The sequence below is a fragment of the Ambystoma mexicanum genome, chromosome 13 (genome assembly GCF_040938575.1).
Source record: "Ambystoma mexicanum isolate Mex_15411 chromosome 13, UKY_AmexF1_1, whole genome shotgun sequence".
Taxonomy (NCBI): domain Eukaryota; kingdom Metazoa; phylum Chordata; class Amphibia; order Caudata; family Ambystomatidae; genus Ambystoma; species Ambystoma mexicanum.
Window position 1 is genome coordinate 53,596,698 of NC_090938.1, and position 18,948 is coordinate 53,615,645.

General features: G+C 49.6%; 1 protein-coding gene across 1 annotated transcript in view; it reads left to right on the plus strand.

The window, feature by feature from the left end:
- The window catches only part of MAPKAPK2 (MAPK activated protein kinase 2), a 117,949-nt gene extending 102,647 nt beyond the window's left edge, over positions 1 to 15,302 (plus strand). The window contains exons 5-10 of the mRNA XM_069633190.1: positions 5,751 to 5,877; positions 8,039 to 8,114; positions 9,116 to 9,240; positions 9,818 to 9,903; positions 10,274 to 10,354; positions 11,579 to 15,302. Coding sequence (XP_069489291.1) covers positions 5,751 to 5,877; positions 8,039 to 8,114; positions 9,116 to 9,240; positions 9,818 to 9,903; positions 10,274 to 10,354; positions 11,579 to 11,722 — 639 coding nt within the window. The 3' untranslated portion in view covers positions 11,723 to 15,302. The remainder of the gene's footprint in view (positions 1 to 5,750; positions 5,878 to 8,038; positions 8,115 to 9,115; positions 9,241 to 9,817; positions 9,904 to 10,273; positions 10,355 to 11,578) is intronic.
- The last annotated feature ends 3,646 nt before the right edge of the window (positions 15,303 to 18,948 follow it).

Sequence of the window (18,948 nt, forward strand, 5' to 3'; positions counted from 1 at the left end):
GTGTGACAAAACCACTTTGCTACCCCCCTCTGTGCGCCCTGCTTCCCCGCCCCCCCCTCTGTGCTCCCTGCTTCCCCGCCCCCCCTCTGTGCTCCCTGCTACCCCGCCCCCCCCTCTGTGCTCCCTGCTACCCCGCCCCCCCCTCTGTGCTCCCTGCTACCCCGCCCCCCCCTCTGTGCGCCCTGCTACCCCGCCCCCCCCCTGTGCGCCCTGCTTCCGCGACCCCCCCCCCTCTGTGCGCCTTGCTTCCCCGACCCCCCCCTCCTCTCTGGTTTGCCCTGCTTCCCCGACCCCCCCCCCTCCTCTCTGGTTTGCCCTGCCTCCCCTCTCACTCTCCTCTCTGGTTTGCCCTGCCTCCCCTCTCTCTCCTCTCTGGTTTGCCCCGCCTCCCCTCTCTCTCCTCTCTGGTTTGCCCCGCCTCCCCTCTCTCTCCTCTCTGGTTTGCCCCGCCTCCCCTCCCCGCTCTGGTTCGCCCTGCTTCACCCCTCCCCAGCTCGCCCTGCCTCCGCCCTCCGCTCTGTGCAATGACCCATTTAATTGTGTTGCTTTTATGCACAGACGTCAGATTTTTTTTTTTTTATTTGTTTTCTTTTTTCAAAATGTTATGGGGCTGTGACATTTTGCCCAAACCCCACTTCCTGACACTTTGCGGTGAGGGCTGCAGGTCACTCCTGCCGACGGCTCCTGTTGCAGAAATGTGACGTTTTCTGCACCATTTTCCGACAGTCGGGCCTTAGCAAAGGGTGGCCGGTGCAATTGTGAAACTCGGAGCAGTGGGCACTCCACTTTTTTTCTGCAAACGCATTGCATCCCACCTCGGGTTATATATATATATTTTTTTGTGTGCAATATCGGTGCTGACATGTCTTAGCATTACAGATATTTTCTAGCCCATTTTGTGACCACCAGTCGCTAGTATTTGTAGAAACTAGCCTACTGCTCCTTAGGCCTACCTATCTTGTACGTATGAACAGGGGTGTTGCTCACTCTTGTCTTCTCTGTAAAGCCTCCCTTAAACAAAAAAGGCCCTTTTTGGCCCTAGATTGACCGCATTACAGATACCTTAAAGATTTGCATGATGTCTGTGGCACAGGATAGCAAGCACGTGGAACTGAATATACATCCATGGTTACAGGCAAGTTACTTTTGCCTCGAGGCGAGTTCTATTACTAATATTTGCCTTCTCCTGCCATCTAGTGGTGGAAGTATTTAGTGCCTGTTAATTTTCTGCACTTTACCCTTGTGCAGCCTTGCGAGGATTTTGACTTCAATACCATTACAATTCTGCTAGGGTTGGTGGGAGTTGTAGTCCGAAATCCCTGAGGGCCCACATAATGGTTGAATAACGAAACGTGCGTCCATCTAGGGAATAGGGCAGGGAAGTCTAGACTTGTGACGGGGGGGGGGGGGGATAAATGGTCGTGTCACAGGTCCTACTTCTAAATGTATTCGACCTCAGAGACAAAATAAAATTGGCTCTCTCGGACATAGACTCCAGGCCAGCTCACACGTGCCTGAAAGTTTGAGGATTGTGGGAAGAGCTGTGCCAGCGTATCTGTTGCATTCAGGGTACCAGACTAGAACAGTCTACTCTGCCTCACTCCTATGGGTACTTTAGTCAACTGGAAATGGGTGAACGCGGCTTCCCGAGGCTCCTGCGGGTACTAGTGTGTGCCAAGAGGACGTTTCTAAGATGGAAAGACTCCCTGCACCCTGGATTTGGTCGCCTTACTGCAAGATTTTGGCTTTTTATCATTTCCATTTGAAACCGAGGCAGGGGCGTCACTAGGGTGGGTGACAGCCGGTGCGCTAACTCGCGGTGTTGCCCACCCTAGTGACACCACTGCCAACGATCCATGACCTTGGAGAGGTAAGCCTGCCATTCTATCCGTTACCAAAATTGGATTAACAAGAAATTTATTAGCCTCCCTTTCCAATCTGTTTGGATCCCTTCTGGTGTACTAGAGGCGTTGGGCTGAAACCGATAGTCATCCCTGGACCACAGGTGACCCGGAAATTGATTAGTCCTACTCACAATATTAGAATGTTATTCTATCACAAAATAAACTAAAATATTTGTTTAATATATCTTTTCTTTAGAAGAATGGCAACAGATGTTGCAGGTGTATATAAGCTGCAGCAGTTGTTACTGGCTCAACAAGGCTGGATTCTCTCCAAATGGCAGAGAGGTATTGCCAGGTTCATGAGCTAACATTTCTATACAGCGCTTTTAAGTGCTGGTATCACCCACTTTCATCATACCCCTGCAGGCTGAATAGATATCATTGGTGAACGGGCAACTTTCTGTCTTGCTGGCAGCTTTATAATGCACTTAGCCAAAAATGTTTTAATTTGGGAGGTGCCAGTCTTGGTGTCTCCCCTGACTGATTAAAAAATGCACTGCTATGCCCACCCTTATTCCAAAAGTTGCTGCTAGGAAGGTGTTCTCCTCTGCCCTGATCCCTTCCTCCATGCCCCACTGCTAGGAAGGTATTCTTCTCTGCCCTGATCCCTTCCTCCATGCCCCACTGCTAGGATGGTATTCTCCTCTGCCCTGATCCCTTCCGCCATGCCCCACCGCTAGGAAGGTATTCTCCTCTGCCCTGATCCCTTCCGCCATGCCCCACCGCTAGGAAGGTATTCTCCTCTGCCCTGATCCCTTCTGCCATGCCCCACCGCTAGGAAGGTATTCTTCTCTGCCCTGCTCACTTCCACCATGCCCCACTGCTAGGAAGATATTCTCCTCTGCCCTGATCCCTTCTTCCATGCCCCACTGCTAGGAAGGTATTCTCCTCTGCCCCAATCCCTTCCACCATGCCCAACTGCTAGGAAGGTATTCTCCTCTGCCCAGGAAGGTATTCTCCTCTGCCCTGATCCCTTCCACCATGCCCCACTGCTAGGAAGATATTCTCCTCTGCCCTGCTCACTTCCACCATGCCCCACTGCTAGGAAGGTATTCTCCTCTGCCCTGATCCCTTCCTCCATGCCCCACCGCTAGGAAGGTATTCTCCTCTGCCCAGGAAGGTATTCTCCTCTGCCCTGATCCTTTCCGCCATGCCCCACCGCTAGGAAGGTATTCTCTGCCCTGCTCACTTCCGCCATGCCCCACTGCTAGGAAGGTATTCTCTGTCCTGATCCCTTCCACCATGCCCCACTGCTAGGAAGGTATTCTCCTCTGTGCCCTGATCCCTTCCACCATGCCCCACTGCTAGGAAGGTATTCTCCTCTGCCCTGCTCCCTTCCACCATGCCCCACTGTTAGGAAGGTATTCTTCTCTGCCATGATCCCTTCCACCATGCCCCACTGCTAGGAAGGTATTCTCCTCTGCCCAGGAAGGTATTCTCCTCTGTGCCCTGATCCCTTCCACCATGTCCCACTGCTAGGAAGGTATTCTCTGCCCTGATCCCTTCCACCATGCCCCACTGCTAGGAAGGTGTTCTCCTCTGACCCCTTCCACCATGCCCCACTGCTAGGAAGGTGTTCTCCTCTGACCCCTTCCGACCATGCCCCACTGCTAGGAAGGTGTTCTCCTCTGACCCCTTCCACCATGACCCACTGCTAGGAAGGTGTTCTCCTCTGACCCCTTCCACCATGCCCCACTGCTAGGAAGGTATTCTCATCTGCCCAGGGGGTATTCTCATCTGCCCAGGAAGGTATTCTCATCTGCCCTGATCCCTTCCACCATGCCCCACTGCTAGGAAGGTATTCTCTGCCCTGATCCCTTCCGCCATGCCCCACTGCTTGGAAGTTGTGTTCTCCTCTGCCCTGATCCCTTCCTCCATGCCCCACTGCTAGGAAGGTGTTCTCCTCTGACCCCTTCCACCATGCCCCACTGCTAGGAAGGTATTCTCTCTGCCCAGGAAGGTATTCTCCTCTGCCGTGATCCCTTCCGCCATGCCCCACTGCTAGGAAGGTGTTCTCCTCTGCCATGCTCCATTCCTGCAGATGTCACGTCCCACCCTCTACATTTTCAACACAATAGGTAGATCTGATGGCACGGCACGGCACGCTTTCATGACTGATGAGGTGGATTGGCCACAATGAAAAACCGACAGGGGACCCCCACAAGTGGCCACCATCCTTTTGTCAGGTAGAAGCAGTAGCTTGCAACTCAAAACCTTTCCCCAAAGGTTTGATCCTTTAATAAAAACGAGATGACTGCTGGCTTCTGTATACACAAGCCACATGTTTGCATATTTCTAATCTCTCTGTGCAGGTGTTTCTGTATGTGCATATTAAATGTACTAAGGTATGTGTCGGGGTGAAAGGGCCATAGCGGGATAGGGGTCCACCCCCACTTCCACTATAATGCAGTTTCCGAAAGCACGGCTAGGCTGGCTGCTCACAGAGCAATCCTGGGAGTCTCTCAGAGGTGGGTAGAACTGAGGGCTGTCTCATTCACATGTCTTCACATAAGCCTGTTAGTAACCGCCCCCCTTCCTTATTATCTAGGCCAGTCTGCCCGAGTGTATAGTAATGTTGCATGTATGAAAAAGGGCAGGCCTCGCTCCTCCTCCCTACCTCCCCCTTCGCATTATTACTGAGCACCCTCCTCCCCCCCCCCCCCCCTCCCCACCCAAACACAGAAACCCCAAGCAGCATTCACAACCTCCCTCTCTAGCCAGATACAAGCCCAATACATTCATACTCTATCTTCTTTTCTGGCTTCCAGGGTCCTGTATTTTTCGCTGCAGCGCAGCCTGACGCGCGGCTCCTGTTCGGAGCTTGCCTCCCCCGCCCCTGCTGTGCCTAATAGGCTGCACCTTTGACCAATACAAATACAAATGCATTATGCGTTTGTATTGCTCAAAGGTGCAGCCTACAGTGGCTTCGCTGGGGGGTGGGCGGGCTTACTTGGTGTCACTCCATGTGAGTGGTGTCACCCGGTGTGGTCCGCAACCCCACCTAGTGACGCCACTGAAATGAGTTTAACGTGAACAAATGAAAGTTTAAATTGGAATATGGCTTTGGCTTCAGAATGTCGGTGCCAAAACTGATGTGCACCCAGTGTTCACAAAACACGTATCTACGGCGACCTTCAGGGATTGAAGTTAAGGTTGGATAAGCGGGAGCAAAAAACGGCTCCTGTGTATCCAGCATTGACCAGTTACCAGGAGCTACCGCTGGGGGTAACTAGGAGAGGGTGTATAGTGTCTCATACATTTAACTTCCATATAATCTGCGAACATATCGTTATGTCCAACATAAATGACACCCTGGTGTCAAGCTAAACCAGGCTCTTCTTGGCTACAAGCGGGAGCTAAATGGCTCCCGCCGCCTCTATTTCGAACCCTGGCGACCTTGGGTACTTTCCTTCCTGATTACACCCCTCTTCCTCTCCTTTCCTGTACTCTCTCTAATGCCTACAGGCTTTGGTGCGTGACAAATAAAGAAATGGCAGAAATGGATGTACTCAAGGTTTTGAGATGCAGTACTGGCGTGTACATGCCAGTGCTACAAGGTGTTCTCGGTCTTCGTACGAAGCATATAGGGCCTGCTTAAATTGGACAATACAATATATATTTTTGTACCATCCTCCTACTGAATGCAATGGATGCGACTTAAAGTAGGTGTTATTTGTCTCCTGGAGTGTTAACCAGTGTTACAGGTATGTTCGTCTTTCACATCATGGTATGAGTCGCCCCCTCTGCCCCTTCCTCCCGGCGGGGGAAAAAGTCCTACTCCGGATAACTTTGTTTTAGGTTTTGCCAATACTGAGCTTGTTCTGCTTTTTTTTTTTCTTTCCGCAGCCAGAGAATCTTCTGTACACGTCCAAGAGGCCGAACTCCGTGCTGAAGCTCACCGATTTTGGTTTTGCCAAAGAGACGACCACGCACAACTCCCTTGCCACGCCCTGCTACACGCCGTACTATGTGGGTGAGTACGTGATAGCAGCTTCTTTGCTGTTGGGGCCAGCTGGACTGACTCCCATGTGACGAGCAAAGGGCTGAGAAGCCCACCTGTGCCTGCACGTCTGCATATGTTCGGGGGCTGTGTAGCTTCACCCCATACCTAATGTGCACAGTGTCTGTAATGCAACTCTTATGTTGGGTTAGGTATACCAGAAGGGCTGTGGGAGGGGTGGTGGGTAGTCGCACTATGAGCTCAGCGTTCCAGCTCCCATGGCCCACAAACCCTCGCGCCCTCCCTGTTACCCCCCCCCCCCCCCCCCTGGTTCACACGGAGGACTTTGCCATGGGAAAGTTAGAACTGTTTATTAAACAAACGGGAGGTCTTACAGGACAGTCGAAATCGCCTGGACTTTTTACCATTCTGACATCACAACTCTGGACTTTTTCCCAAAACCGAAGAGCCCGCCTGATTGGGGTGGGATCACCTATAGCTGGCACATATAGATAGTACGCTATTGGTCCATACATGTCGGGTGGCTTGCCTGCCCCAAGAAACTATTACATTGTTGTAGGGTTGCAGGATTGCCCTTGCCCTCTGCCATCCAACTCTGGATTTCTGTTCCCTTATTGGCTGGAGCTGATCTCCCCAGGCCTGGGACGCAGTTCTCTTCTCATGCATCATCTCACGGTGATGAAAGGCTGTTTTCCCAATGTAACTGTTAGTGCTACCTCTTTGGCCTGTGAGTTCCCTCCCCGTTGCAACGTTCTTATAGCATCCAAGTTTCATTTCACGTCTGTCGTTGAGAACTGTTCATCTTACCACCGCTGGTGAATGACCATTGTCTGGCTCGGCTGCATTATGTGGTTGAGGACCGCGAAATCGAGACCTCTGCTCTGCATTTGAGGATTTATACTGCTCTGCTGCATATGGCTCTGTCTCGCTTAGCTTTGCAAAGGGGACCTTTTGTCTCTGACCTTGGCTGCAAGCCCTGTCCTGCTGTTCTGTGCAGCCTGTTTCTGCTTTCCTTTGTCTCTAGTCCTGTGGCCCCATGTAACCTCATTATAGTTATACTGTACTATACTTCGCATAGGTTCTTATACGATCCTGTAGTTCCATATGGTTAGTTGCCATAAGCGTCTGCAAGCTTGCTCTGCATCTCTTTGTTGCCTTGCGTTCAGCGTTTCTGCACTTCGCTAATGAAAAACAAAGGCTTTTGACAGTATGTATCTGTCCTCCATCTACAAAACTGTGCATCTTCTTCATGTGTTACTTTGTGCATGGCTGTGGGTTTACTTCGTGGCTGTCGTGGTGTCACTAATGACCAACACACAATGGTTTACGTTGTTGGTCAATCTGAACCATCGAAGCATTTGGATCCATGATCCGGGTAGTGGCACCTGTATCCATAAAGACGTTGACTAGATAGGTGTTGAATGGCTGTCTGAGAGAATATCTGTTCGCATATGTGGATGTCACTGGCCCTCCAGGGGGCAGTCCAAACAGTGAGTTGCTTTGTGCGTTGACTCTTCGGGCTGTCATGTTGATGGGAGGGGGGGGTGGGGGGGGGGTGGGTGAGGTTCATCCCAGGTATCCTCTTCAATTCTTTAACCCAGACATCTGCCACCTCTGGCACTTGAGATGCTTTGTACTAAAACTCCCATCAGGCATAACCAGAGTAGTGAAGGATTATGGGAGTTGTAGTCCAGACAAATCTGGTAAGCAGTAGGTTGGGGGCACATGCCTTGACTGCGCAGTAGTTACTGAACCAGTAGCGGCAGCAAGAATGTTACTACACCTGCTTCCCCAAGTTCTTTGGCTCTTAACAAAGAAAGAAAAGTAGATTTAAAATGACTCCCTTCAGGTCGCGGAGTGATAGAAAGTGGGGCCACAGCAAAGAAAAACAGGCAGGCGGCCATGGCAGCGAAGTGGTGTATGGTGGGCACAGCAAAATGATGGCGTTCAGAATTCTGAACATTTGTGCTTTCCTTAGTTGTAGTGTGCTTTTATACCGTGTCCTGCTGCTATTTGCATGGTATCTTGGATCTTAAAGGTGTGTGGGGGCTGTGGTTGGTTAGAGGGGAAATGCAAGATACATTTGTTGGAGTGCCTGGCTTCTGTGTGGGTCTGTTTCCCTTCTGAAATTATTTAACTGGCGTCCCTGCTCTTTTTCCACCCCTCATTTTAGCCCCAGAGGTGCTAGGTCCAGAGAAGTACGACAAGTCCTGCGACATGTGGTCTCTTGGTGTTATCATGTACATTCTGTGAGTATAAAGCGTGCACAAGCGGAGGGGTGGGATTGGACGTCGCTGTCGGGGTAATATCGGTACAGGGGCTTTTAGTAACTGCCCCCGCCCATGGACCCCTTGAGAGGCAGGAAGAAGATTTCCTCTGCAATTGAGGAAACTGTCTACGGTTGTGGTTCTGCTGGGTGAAATAACAAGAACTGCACTGTTTGGGTGGCAATGGCGAATGGTTTCCCTTCTTGCTCGTACTTGGTCAACTGGTGGTGGTAGGGTTGGGTGGGGGCATCTGGCTTACATCGCTGCTACTGGAAAGTCAAAGATGCCACCGCATAATGTTGGCAGGGTTTCGGGTTTCTTCTAGTCCTATTAAGGGGGCGTGTCCTTCCTATTGCCAATCTACGCCCTCGCCACCTGAATTCCACAGCACGCTGATTCTTACGCACACAGAGTCGCAATCTCTAGCCAGTGGCTAGTGGAGAATGGAAAGTTTGAGCTGTCGACCTAGCAGTTATGCCAATCTGCTTCAGGGGTACCTAGTCATTGCATCGAATGCAAGACCAGCGAATGCCTTGCCATAGGAAAAAAACATTGAATGCATTACCTTTTAAAAAGGTAAAGGGTTTATTTTAATAAGGGTTTTAAAGGTCCAAAAAAAGGGGGGCTGGGAGGGACCCCCGTGAGGGACCCCCTATAAAAAAAAATGGAAAAAATGCATTTGATGCATTTTTTTTCCTATGGTAAGGCATTCGATGGTCTTGCATTCAATGCAATGACTATAAACTGGTTCAGGCACACTACATTCTAGTTCTACCCATGCAATGTTTTTATTTTTGCTTCTACAAAAGTAAATGTTTTTTAAATCCATTGACGGACGTGGCTGTCTCGTTTGGCCCCGCCCTTTTCATTGGGTGCCCGACTGGTAAACCCCTAAATTGAAAGGTGGTCCTGGGAGGGCCTACTCTGCTTTCTCACATGCATTTGCTAAAGCTGCCATTTCTACCCCCCCCGCTCTATTGCAGGCTATGTGGGTACCCTCCCTTCTATTCGAACCATGGCCTGGCCATCTCTCCGGGGATGAAGAAACGTATACGAATGGGTCAGTACGAGTTTCCGAATCCCGAGTGGTCGGAGGTGTCGGAGGAAGGTAAGGAACCTCAAACCACCCGCCTCTCAAGGTTCTCAGTGCCACTGTGCAATTGGTGGAAGAAATGAATTGCACTGGTCTACTACCTTTGCTCATTTTCCCCAAGTGTCCCGCCTCACCAACACCCCAACTCTAAATTGTGCAAGTTTCTATTCAAATCTCGGTCCCTCTTACGGTCCCCAAGCCCTAGCGTACACATCGAACTCTGCGTCTCCCTCTATTCGCCCCTTTCCATCGCAGCTCTCCCAACCCAAACACCTTCCTTATCGATTACCTGCCCAGTGGCCTTGCTCGTCTCAATGCAGAATCCCTACTGACGCGCTTCTAATATGCACACAACACAAGTTTTCTGCCTCTGTCATCCTGCTAAGCCCACCACCTGTCTTTTTTGCAGAGCTGCGTGCAGCGAGACCAACATTGTTGGGTCCAGCATGTCTCAATTCCCAGCAGCCGGTGCTTAAATTCCAAGTGAAGGTTGCCCTGACCCTCTCCTTGCAGATTCCCGCTTGCTGTTAGTGGACCAGGGCTTTCTCAGCATGCCTAAATCTTGTGCTTTTATGTTTTGTTTTTTTTGCAGTCAAACAGCTGATTCGGAATCTGCTAAAGACTGAGCCCACCCAGCGGATGACCATCACAGAGTTCATGAACCACCCCTGGATCATGGTGCGTTCCTTCGGGGGGGAGGGGCTAGTTTGCACTTTGGGATCCTGCGTCTTCTCCCATATGGCTTCCCAGTGGAGTCGTGGTTGAGATCCCCCCCGTGTACAGTTTTAAAATCTCACTTGCCCCTTGATTTACTTTGATTTCAAACTGAATTGAGAATCCCAGCCTTTGTGCAGCCTGACTTTTATCTGCATTCTCAAGGCTGCTGGCAACTGTCTTTGGATTCGTGCATTTAATTTAAGCTACAGGATAAGGTTGGGCAGTCCTCGTGCCCCCCCCCCTCAATGTTGACTTGGAAAAGTCCTGATAAATCTACTGCTTTTAATGTTGTAAAATAATGTCCTGCTCGCCCCCTCGCTTCTCCCTACAGCAATCTATGCAAGTGCCTCAGACGCCCCTGCATACCAGCAGAGTCCTGAAGGAAGAGAAAGACTTGTGGGAAGACGTCAAGGTAAATGTGTGGGGTGATTATTGGCAGATCTCCTCCCTTGCCGCTACTCTCCTGGGTGCTTCTAGGTTTCTACCAGTGTCTGCAGATCACTGACTTTGGGTGAAGGTGCTGCGTCACTTTCAGATTAAGTGTTCCGCAAGGCAGGGGGAGCGAGTCCTTCGATTGCCGCGGTTTTACTTTTTGGTCACTATGGACTATCCATGCGATCGTAGCTGCCCATACAGAGTCCAGGGAGGAATAGTCTGTTGGAGCCCTGGCTCGGGCCGTGAAGCCCTTGGCACTTGCCACGCGGCCCGTAGAAGCAAGCGGGGCATATGGAGTGTAAGATGTACATATTGAGTGACCGGACTTTCTTTTCAGCCAATGGGGGGTGCCTCCTGTTAAATGGATGCAAAAGTCATGAAAGGCACCCTCCCAAACTGGCTGGTGCTCCGAGTGGTCCGCTCCGAGTACGATCGGGGCATGCGTGTTCAGCATGACAAACATTTATGTGCAGTTTCTATTTAATGTAAGGACTACCAGTGAACACTCATGTGATGCAGTCACCCCAGACAACAGTTGCCTGATGTGTGTGATTTTTCCGCCACCATCTTTTTTTAGGCAGGACTTTGGCATTCTGCAACAGGGATCCTGCAAGGGGTTGCTGGGCCTGGGGGGTGGTGCGGTTGTGGTTTCTCTTGTTGCTTCCTCCTAAGCAGGCAGGTTCCTTTTTGGCAATGCATGGGTACACCACCCGCCAGATTTATTTCCAGCCAGCCTCTCCGTTACCGGCTGGATGTTGCATAATTCCTCATTCCTCAGAAGGTCATTGAACTGTTCCTGTTTGGAGGCGGGGCGGGGTGCATGCGTTAACTGTCTTTCTGATGAGGGACAAGTGAGGTGGTGAGGGGTCGGGGAATAGGAGACGGGGAAGCAATCTCCTTCAGAGTAGCATTGATGTTCTCTGCACCGTAGCAGTGCTGCCTTTGACATTGCTGTCGCCGGGGCAACCGTTTGCATGAAGGCAGCATAATTCACCCGGCCAGTCCTACATATGCACACATCACTCCATTCTTATTTGGGAAGGGTGAGTTATCGCTTGCCAGTGACTCTGCAGTGATGCCAGTCTGGCACGCTTCCCAAGGACCCCACTCAAACCTCACCTCCCCACTGCCGCCAGAAAATGCTACCTATTCCCGCTGCCTACTCATTGACTCTAACCATGTGTTTGTCTGACTTGTGCAGGAAGAGATGACCAGCGCCTTGGCTACCATGCGAGTGGACTACGAGCAGGTGAAGATCAAAGAAATTGAGAACTCCACGAACCCCCTCCTTCAGAAGAGGCGGAAAAAGCTGAACCCCCTGGATCCGGCCACGGACAACCACTGAGCCCCTCCCACCTCTACTGCTGTAACCAAGGAGCGGCACCTACCACGGCTGTAGCCAAGCAACCAAATCCGCCCGCTCACTCCAGGAAAGCAATAACGGCACAGTTACCAGGCCGGATCTTCAAAGAACTGTGGCAAGGCCCGCGCATGAGGAGCCGTGTTTTAGAACGGACTAGGCCCGTTTTTTAATTATCACCAACTGTTGCGTGGTGGCAGTGGGCGGGGCGTGCATGTGTGCGTGTGATGGGGAGAGTCTTCAAAAGCTTGCGGGGAGACGACCTCATTTCATGGTATAGATTGGGATTTTTATTTTTCTAAGCCTGCACATCTGGGGAAACCGCGTCAATAATTCTGGTTTAACGAGCGACCCATTTCTGGGTCTGGGGGGTGGGGGAAGGGTTAGAACGGTTAGATTGATATTTTTTTCCATTTTGGTGGCATCCCGTGCACTCGACCCACTCAGGACTTTTGTATTTTGCTGGAATATCAACTCGTGTGTGTATTTGCCGGGAATTTGCCGACCCCCACAGATGGTACTAGAGTACGTGGTCATGCAGAACCATACGGGGCTATTGGATGCTGGCTGTAGCGTATAAGTCGGGGTGCATGGACTGCCTCAGCAATGGCCTTTGGTTGGTGCCCAGGGCACATGCCACCTCCTCTGCACACCCTTTTAACCTTTTGTACAGCGGTGGGCAAGTTAGAAAGTAGCCATGTTAAGGGGAGGCGGGGGCATGAGGAGCAAGAGGATTCTGGCCTTCCAGGTGATGGAGAAACTCGCATTGTCCAGCTTTTGGAATGCATAGTATTTTTTTTTTTAATGCCAAAGCCGCCCCCCCCTCCCCCACTCAGTTAAATTCTTATGTTAAGAATCTTTTGAGGATGAGCCTTGTACGCCTTCGGCCTGTGCACTCATGCTGTTCTGCGCCGTGTTGGCACTGCTTAGTACGTCAATGCCCCCCACATTGAAGGTGACCTCACTGCAGGCCCTCTAGGCTCTTGGGCTGGTTCCTGGGGCTCACTGCAGTGCCCGTCGCTTCACCAGGTGGTCCAAAGTGGATCGATCGTGCGGAGAAGCGAGGGACCGAACCTTTGCACCATGTCACGGTTATGCCGGCCTGGCCTTCCCTCTGCCAACCTGGTACACAGAGCCTGCTGCATCATCCCCCTCTCCTTGTACGTTTCTGTGCCCGCCAGCTTTGTTGAGCGGTGGGAGACCAAGCACTGAAATTGCACCAGTTCTGCCCTTTAGCAGCCCAATGGGTATTCCCGAAGCCGCGGGCTAGTACTGTGTGCTTGCTCATCACCTCAACTACCATATATTGATTAAGTTTGCATGTGCCACGGAACGCCTAGGTCTCTGCTCCGTCGTGCCCTCTGCAATAGTGCCATGTGGCGGGTTAACCCCCACACTTCAGCCCTCTCAGTTTGACTAGTGCAGCTTTTCTGGTCACGTGTGTGGCACCATTGGGCACGATTTCTTTGCTGTAAACTTTAGCGAGGTTTCGCTGGTCACATAGGTGCTCTGCTGGTGACTTTGAGGTCAAATTGAAAGCTCTTTTACCTGCAGGTGGGGGCGGGGTGAAGTACATTTAGATTTCAGACAGGTCTGCTTTTTAAATATTTTTTTTTTTTTGTAAAATGTTATTTTTTAGTATTAGTCAGTTTCTTTCTTTTAGCCAAAAATAACTCGGGTTCTACTTTAGTAACCCAATATGTTGGTACTCCCACCCACCCACCCTCAAACCTCTGTTCCTCCATCTGACCTTTGCCCAGGACTTGCTGGTGCCATGCAAGTGGGACCCTCTAATGTAGTCTCTTGCCTGGTCGGCTACCTGCCTCTGTTCACCACCTCTTTGCCCCCCCCACCCCCCATCTCTGTTCTTTACTTGACTTGCACTGCATTTGGTCATGTCTAGACCACGCAAGTATAACTCCTTGGCTCACAGTGGGCGTCTGCTAGCGCCATGGTATGACACTTGCTTATATGTCCTGTGAATACAGATGTACTCTTTCTCCTGACACCTGCACTCCTGTACTTTGAGGGTGTTTGTAAGTGATTCTGCACTGTTTGAGACCACATTCGTGGGTTTTATTTTTTTGTACATGTAATCTTTTTTTCTTATTTTGGTAAATTGGGGTGCAAGACAGTGGGTAACCTTGCATGGTGGTTCCCTCGCCCCCCCCCCACTTCCCCCACCGGCTGTTTCTTGTTTGAGTAAAGAGGATATTTCTGCGGCCTGAAGCTTTGAGGGTACTGAAGCGCGTTCTCTGAATTTGTTAGGAGTTTGCAATGCTGCTGTTTCTTGTAGCTGGCTGTTCAAATGCTACAGGTTTTATTTCCAAAGTCAATACAACTGACTTGGAAGGAATTCCTCTGTATGGGGGGGGGGGGTGTTTGCATTCTCCCCCTGGCAGGCATTTGCTGCGCTGCTGTTGGCATAGTCTGTACAGTGCTCTTGAGGTCATTGTTTGGGGGGGAGGGGGTTCATGGTGGTTTCTTAATTTTCTGTGGCCCCAGCTCAGTTGACATTTCCTCCCCAAATCCTGGGACAAACTAGCTACTCAAAGTCGCCCTTGGTACTTCTTAGTTGACCGATGGTTTTTAGGCCAGTCCTGGGTTGCTCAGGGTAGTAAGGCCTCTCCCGATAAGGCGAGTGTAGATTCAAGTCTTGCTTACTCCATGGAGTCGGAGTAATGCTGGGCTACTCTGGTCCTGGGGATCCCCTGTTTCATAATAATGCTTGCCCTCTGTCACCCTTCTGGCCAACTTCTGCACTTGGAGAGTTGTGTACTGTAGCCCGAATAGAACCATGGCAAGCCACTTGCCCGCTGTAAGGTAAGGCATATGTTCTTGGTGTTGGCAGTAATCCAGGTGAGTGACCTGTTTTGTGGGAATTTGACTGTCTGATTTGAATGGGTGTGACCGCCGCATTGTATCAGTGTTTAGAAAGAGGACGACTTGCATCGCAGAGGTGTTCTCTGCGACCGCAGCATTACATTTTAACTTGGGGAGTGGGGGCGGGGGGATTTTGGCATACGTGCTCCTGCTTTATTGCCTTGATGTCTCAACGGGTTCGCATGACCAGCACTGGCACCCTTGGAAAGGACCACTAGTTGGTGGTTTAAAGCGGCCATTGGTCGACCATGGATGGAAGGGTCAGCCAACCTGTTGCAAAGAAGTCAGCTTCTTGGAGTCTGTGTTCCAGTGCCCCGATGCCCTCTTCATCAGAGACTTTTATCAAATGTGTAATACAAGGGTGTCCGGGGGGGGAGGGGCGGGATAGTTGCTTTGCCGTTGTGCCTCAGGACTCTCGCCACTGTACAAAGCCCTGGTCTCATTTTGAAGGGGGAAGTGCTGGAGGGTTCTAGAGTCCCCTGAAATATAAGTTGCTGGTTTTTAATCTTGTGCTCTGACCACTTCCCATCCCCCCATCCAATCCTTTTATCCAGTCACGTTGCTTTGACCGACGAGCATTGTGATTTTACCCAAGAATGCAATTTTTTTGGCAATCAGATTGTTGTAAAATTATAATTTTGTATGATCAAATTGTTTTACTAAAACAAGTTTTAATATTTAATAGTGAATGTGTCTTGGTGTTTTTTTTTTTTCTTTCCTCTGGCTACGAGAGGTCTGATGCTGTGTGCGACTGGACTTGCTCCTGGTTGAAGCCGGCTTTCTGAATACGGTTTCTTTGCCCCTGCCCGCTATCCCTGGTAATTGGGTGAATGGCGGATTTGCGCTGATGCGTATCACCGAATTGTGTTAATTATGTGCAGATTTATGGGGCGACATCTGTCTCGGAGTGGGTTTAGATGCACCTTGTTTTCTGGAACAGTCGACCTGCTGCCAGTATCTTACTCAAGGGCGTAAATGCTCACAATTAACTTTTCTATCCCCCCCCCCCCTCCCCTCCCTCCTTTGCCTCTTGACACAGTTAAGTAATTGTTGGTGGTATTGTTTTGCGCTTCTGGGTATAGTGTTGCTCCTGCTAAAATATGGTTCTGGACCTGTGCCTCTGCAGATGTTTTGGACTGCAACTCCCATGATCCTTTACTGACTGTCAGCAAGGGCTCCTGGGTATTTTAGTCCAACTCACCTGGCAAGGGAAGAGTTGCAGACCCTCTATTCTAAAAGCATGATCAGGTGAGGGCAAAACACAGCTCCAAGCATATGATTACATTTGGCACTGTACCCATAGACCATTCTATGATCGGCCAATCCACCAGTCGTCCAGATAAACCTTGCTACGCCAATTACACTTTAGACAGCCTGTCGATACCAACCTTCAAGTCCTTCTCCCAAAAGGTAGCTTTGCCTTGCTCCAAGAGACATTCTGCCTATCGGAATCTAAGAACGTGGCGGATTAACGTTGTAACAATCTACGTGACCCACCATGAATTAGGACGTCTCGTCCACACTAGGTCTGTCCATGTTCCTATTCTTTGCTGCACAGCAGCACGTGTCATGGGAGGAGTAGACTTCCCACCCCCCTCAATGCTATAAGAATGGGGTCTTTGGGAGTGGAGCTTGTTTTGGTGGGGCATTCGGTGGTAGGTTCTTTTCATTCGGAGCTGAAGGTTGGTGACCACGTTTAGGATCATTTCAGTTTAGGGGATCTTGCTGGTGGGATATCCTTGATCTGTCCTCAGCCAGCGTCTTCTGAGCAATTGTTGCTGTGCTGTTCTATATTTGATGAAGGAAAAACCTTGCCAAAGTGTTTTGCTGTATCCAAAACTATTGGCATAGGCTGAAAATCTTCGCGGGATAACCTGTCCGGGGAGGAAGACCCTTGCAACCTGTCCGAGGAGGGAGACGCACGCAGCCTGCAGGGTTCTGTCTCCACTGCTGTTCATCCATGTGAACTCTTAGTGCAATGTTTTTTGGTTTGGTGTAAATATATTTTTAATTCCCTTTTACATTTTTTTGAAAACTTTAAAAGAATGTACACTCCATTTGCACCCATCTCTCAGACAACTCCAACAAGAGGCTCCTTTAACAGGAATCAAGGTGCTAGAGTGTAGGGATGTCAGTGTTTCGTGGCACGCTTTAGAATGCCTTACAATGGCTTAGCCGCAAAATGTGTCCTCAGCCCCTTGATTAATGAGCAGCAATACCTTCCAAATCCTTCTAGTTGCCGCCCGTAGATTGCGTGATCCACGTACTCCTTATACTATGTACATTTATTTCAGCAGTTTTGCTGAAATATCTACTAAATGTCATACACTCAACATGGATGCATAGACCCCTCCCCCCCCCTCGTTCCGTTAACCAAAACACAAAGCATGAACGGCCTTGGCAAGCTTCACCGGGCATTCAACATCATCTCGTACTGCAACGCGCTTTATTTCATGGAAACCGTCCTGGAACAGTAACTTGACGTGTCTCAGAACAGCGAGCCGAGCTTAGAGTTCACTGCGCAACATGGGCGCTAGAAATTAACTATCTTGGAAGGTATTGTTTCTTTGATGTCCCTTCACGACTTTTTCAGGAATCCGCTTTCAGCAATTCTATGATGGAGGGTACGGACCCTCAGATTTTGTTCCCCACTATAACCCAAATTAAAACACACTAGTGACTATTGATGCTCTGCGGTTGTGAGTGCTACTTGCACGAATAGCTGTGTGGGGGTGGGGGGGGTGCAGCAGCAAATGCCTGGAGCGTCTACTGAACTCCTTGGCACCAAATGTGCAATATTGGAAACCATGAACAGTTCTTTGGTTGCTTTTTTAGCTTTTGCTATTTTCTGCTCAAACAAGTATTCAGTGAATCATAGAAAAATCGAGAAAAAAGCACGCCAAGAACCATGCTCTTTTATCCCCTCTATGGGGGATGTATTAGAGTGGAAACGGCATTTGCTGACCATTTCAAATCCTCGTGATACGATCAGATCGTCATTTTCTGACGATTCATTAAATTATCTGATACATAAACTAAAGACATTCTTACCAATAAGAGAATTTTTGGTCCATTCCTTGCTCAACTTATTAATGCTTCCTTCCAGCACAATGAGGTACCTTAAAGTAATTGTGAACAGCTCCCCCCAGCCCCATGTCAAAAAATAGAAAGGCCCGAAGCGGGTGCCAATTTACATCCAAATACCAACACACCATTCTTACTAAAAATACTAAACAAAATGTCCACCAAACAATTGAAAAATGTGTAGAACAAAATTCTCCACCCTAAACAATCTGGCTTTAGAACACCACACCGCACGGAAAGTGCTGTTTAGATCTGCACTTGAACATGCTTGATTTAGGTGACTCTCGCAGATGCGGCCTGTAGAGTTCATTAGACCCATCTGTGGCCTTTGGTTTATTAGACCATGATATCCTATTGGCGACATTGAATCCACTCTATTGCTCTCGAAGAGCAGTGTCCAACTCTCTCCACTCTTTTCTGACGGTGTATCTGCTATTCATTGGGGGGCAGGAGGGGAGGGACAGGTCATCGGATCACACGCCCATTACCTATGGCGTTCCACAGGGAGACTGCTTATCGCCAGCCCCATTACTCTATATGAAACCATTGTACGTGTTGCTGGAGGACACAAACGTCACTTTTACGAGTTATGATGACGTTGCTCAGCTTTTAGTAGAATTGGCCTGAGATTATGAGCGGGACAGTTCAAAGCTTAATGCTGTCTTTAAGATGGTAAAGCAATGGATGCAGAAGCACTGGATGTGCCTTAATTATACAAAAACAGAGCTATTGACTTGGCTCCACCCACCTGAGAACTAAATTAGACACCAGGTACGAGAACTTCCAACTAGACGGAAGTCCAATCAAAAATAAAAACACTTGGTAGGTACCTGGATAGCTCAGTCAGCTCGGAGGCTCAGGTAAATTGAGTAGTCCAAAACACATACTGATATTTAAAACTTTTAAGGAAAATTAGACCTTTTGATATCGGATGAACATTGCAAAACCCTGGCTAGAGCCGCCATCCTATCCAGGATGGACTATCTCCATGCTCTGCTGGGTGATTCCCATTGAAAGACCTGCACGCGCTTCAAGTTGTACAAAATGAGGCGGTTTGCATCATAAAGCGAGTTAAAAGAGAATGTACATCAAATCTCTTCACTGGCTGCCAGTCAGAGCAAGAATACTCTTTAAGATACTTGTCTTGGTGCATAAAACAATCTATGGTAATGCTCCAGACTATCTACAAGAGAATTATCCAGTATCAGCCGAGATCCAGCAATACTATGGTACTAACATGCCCC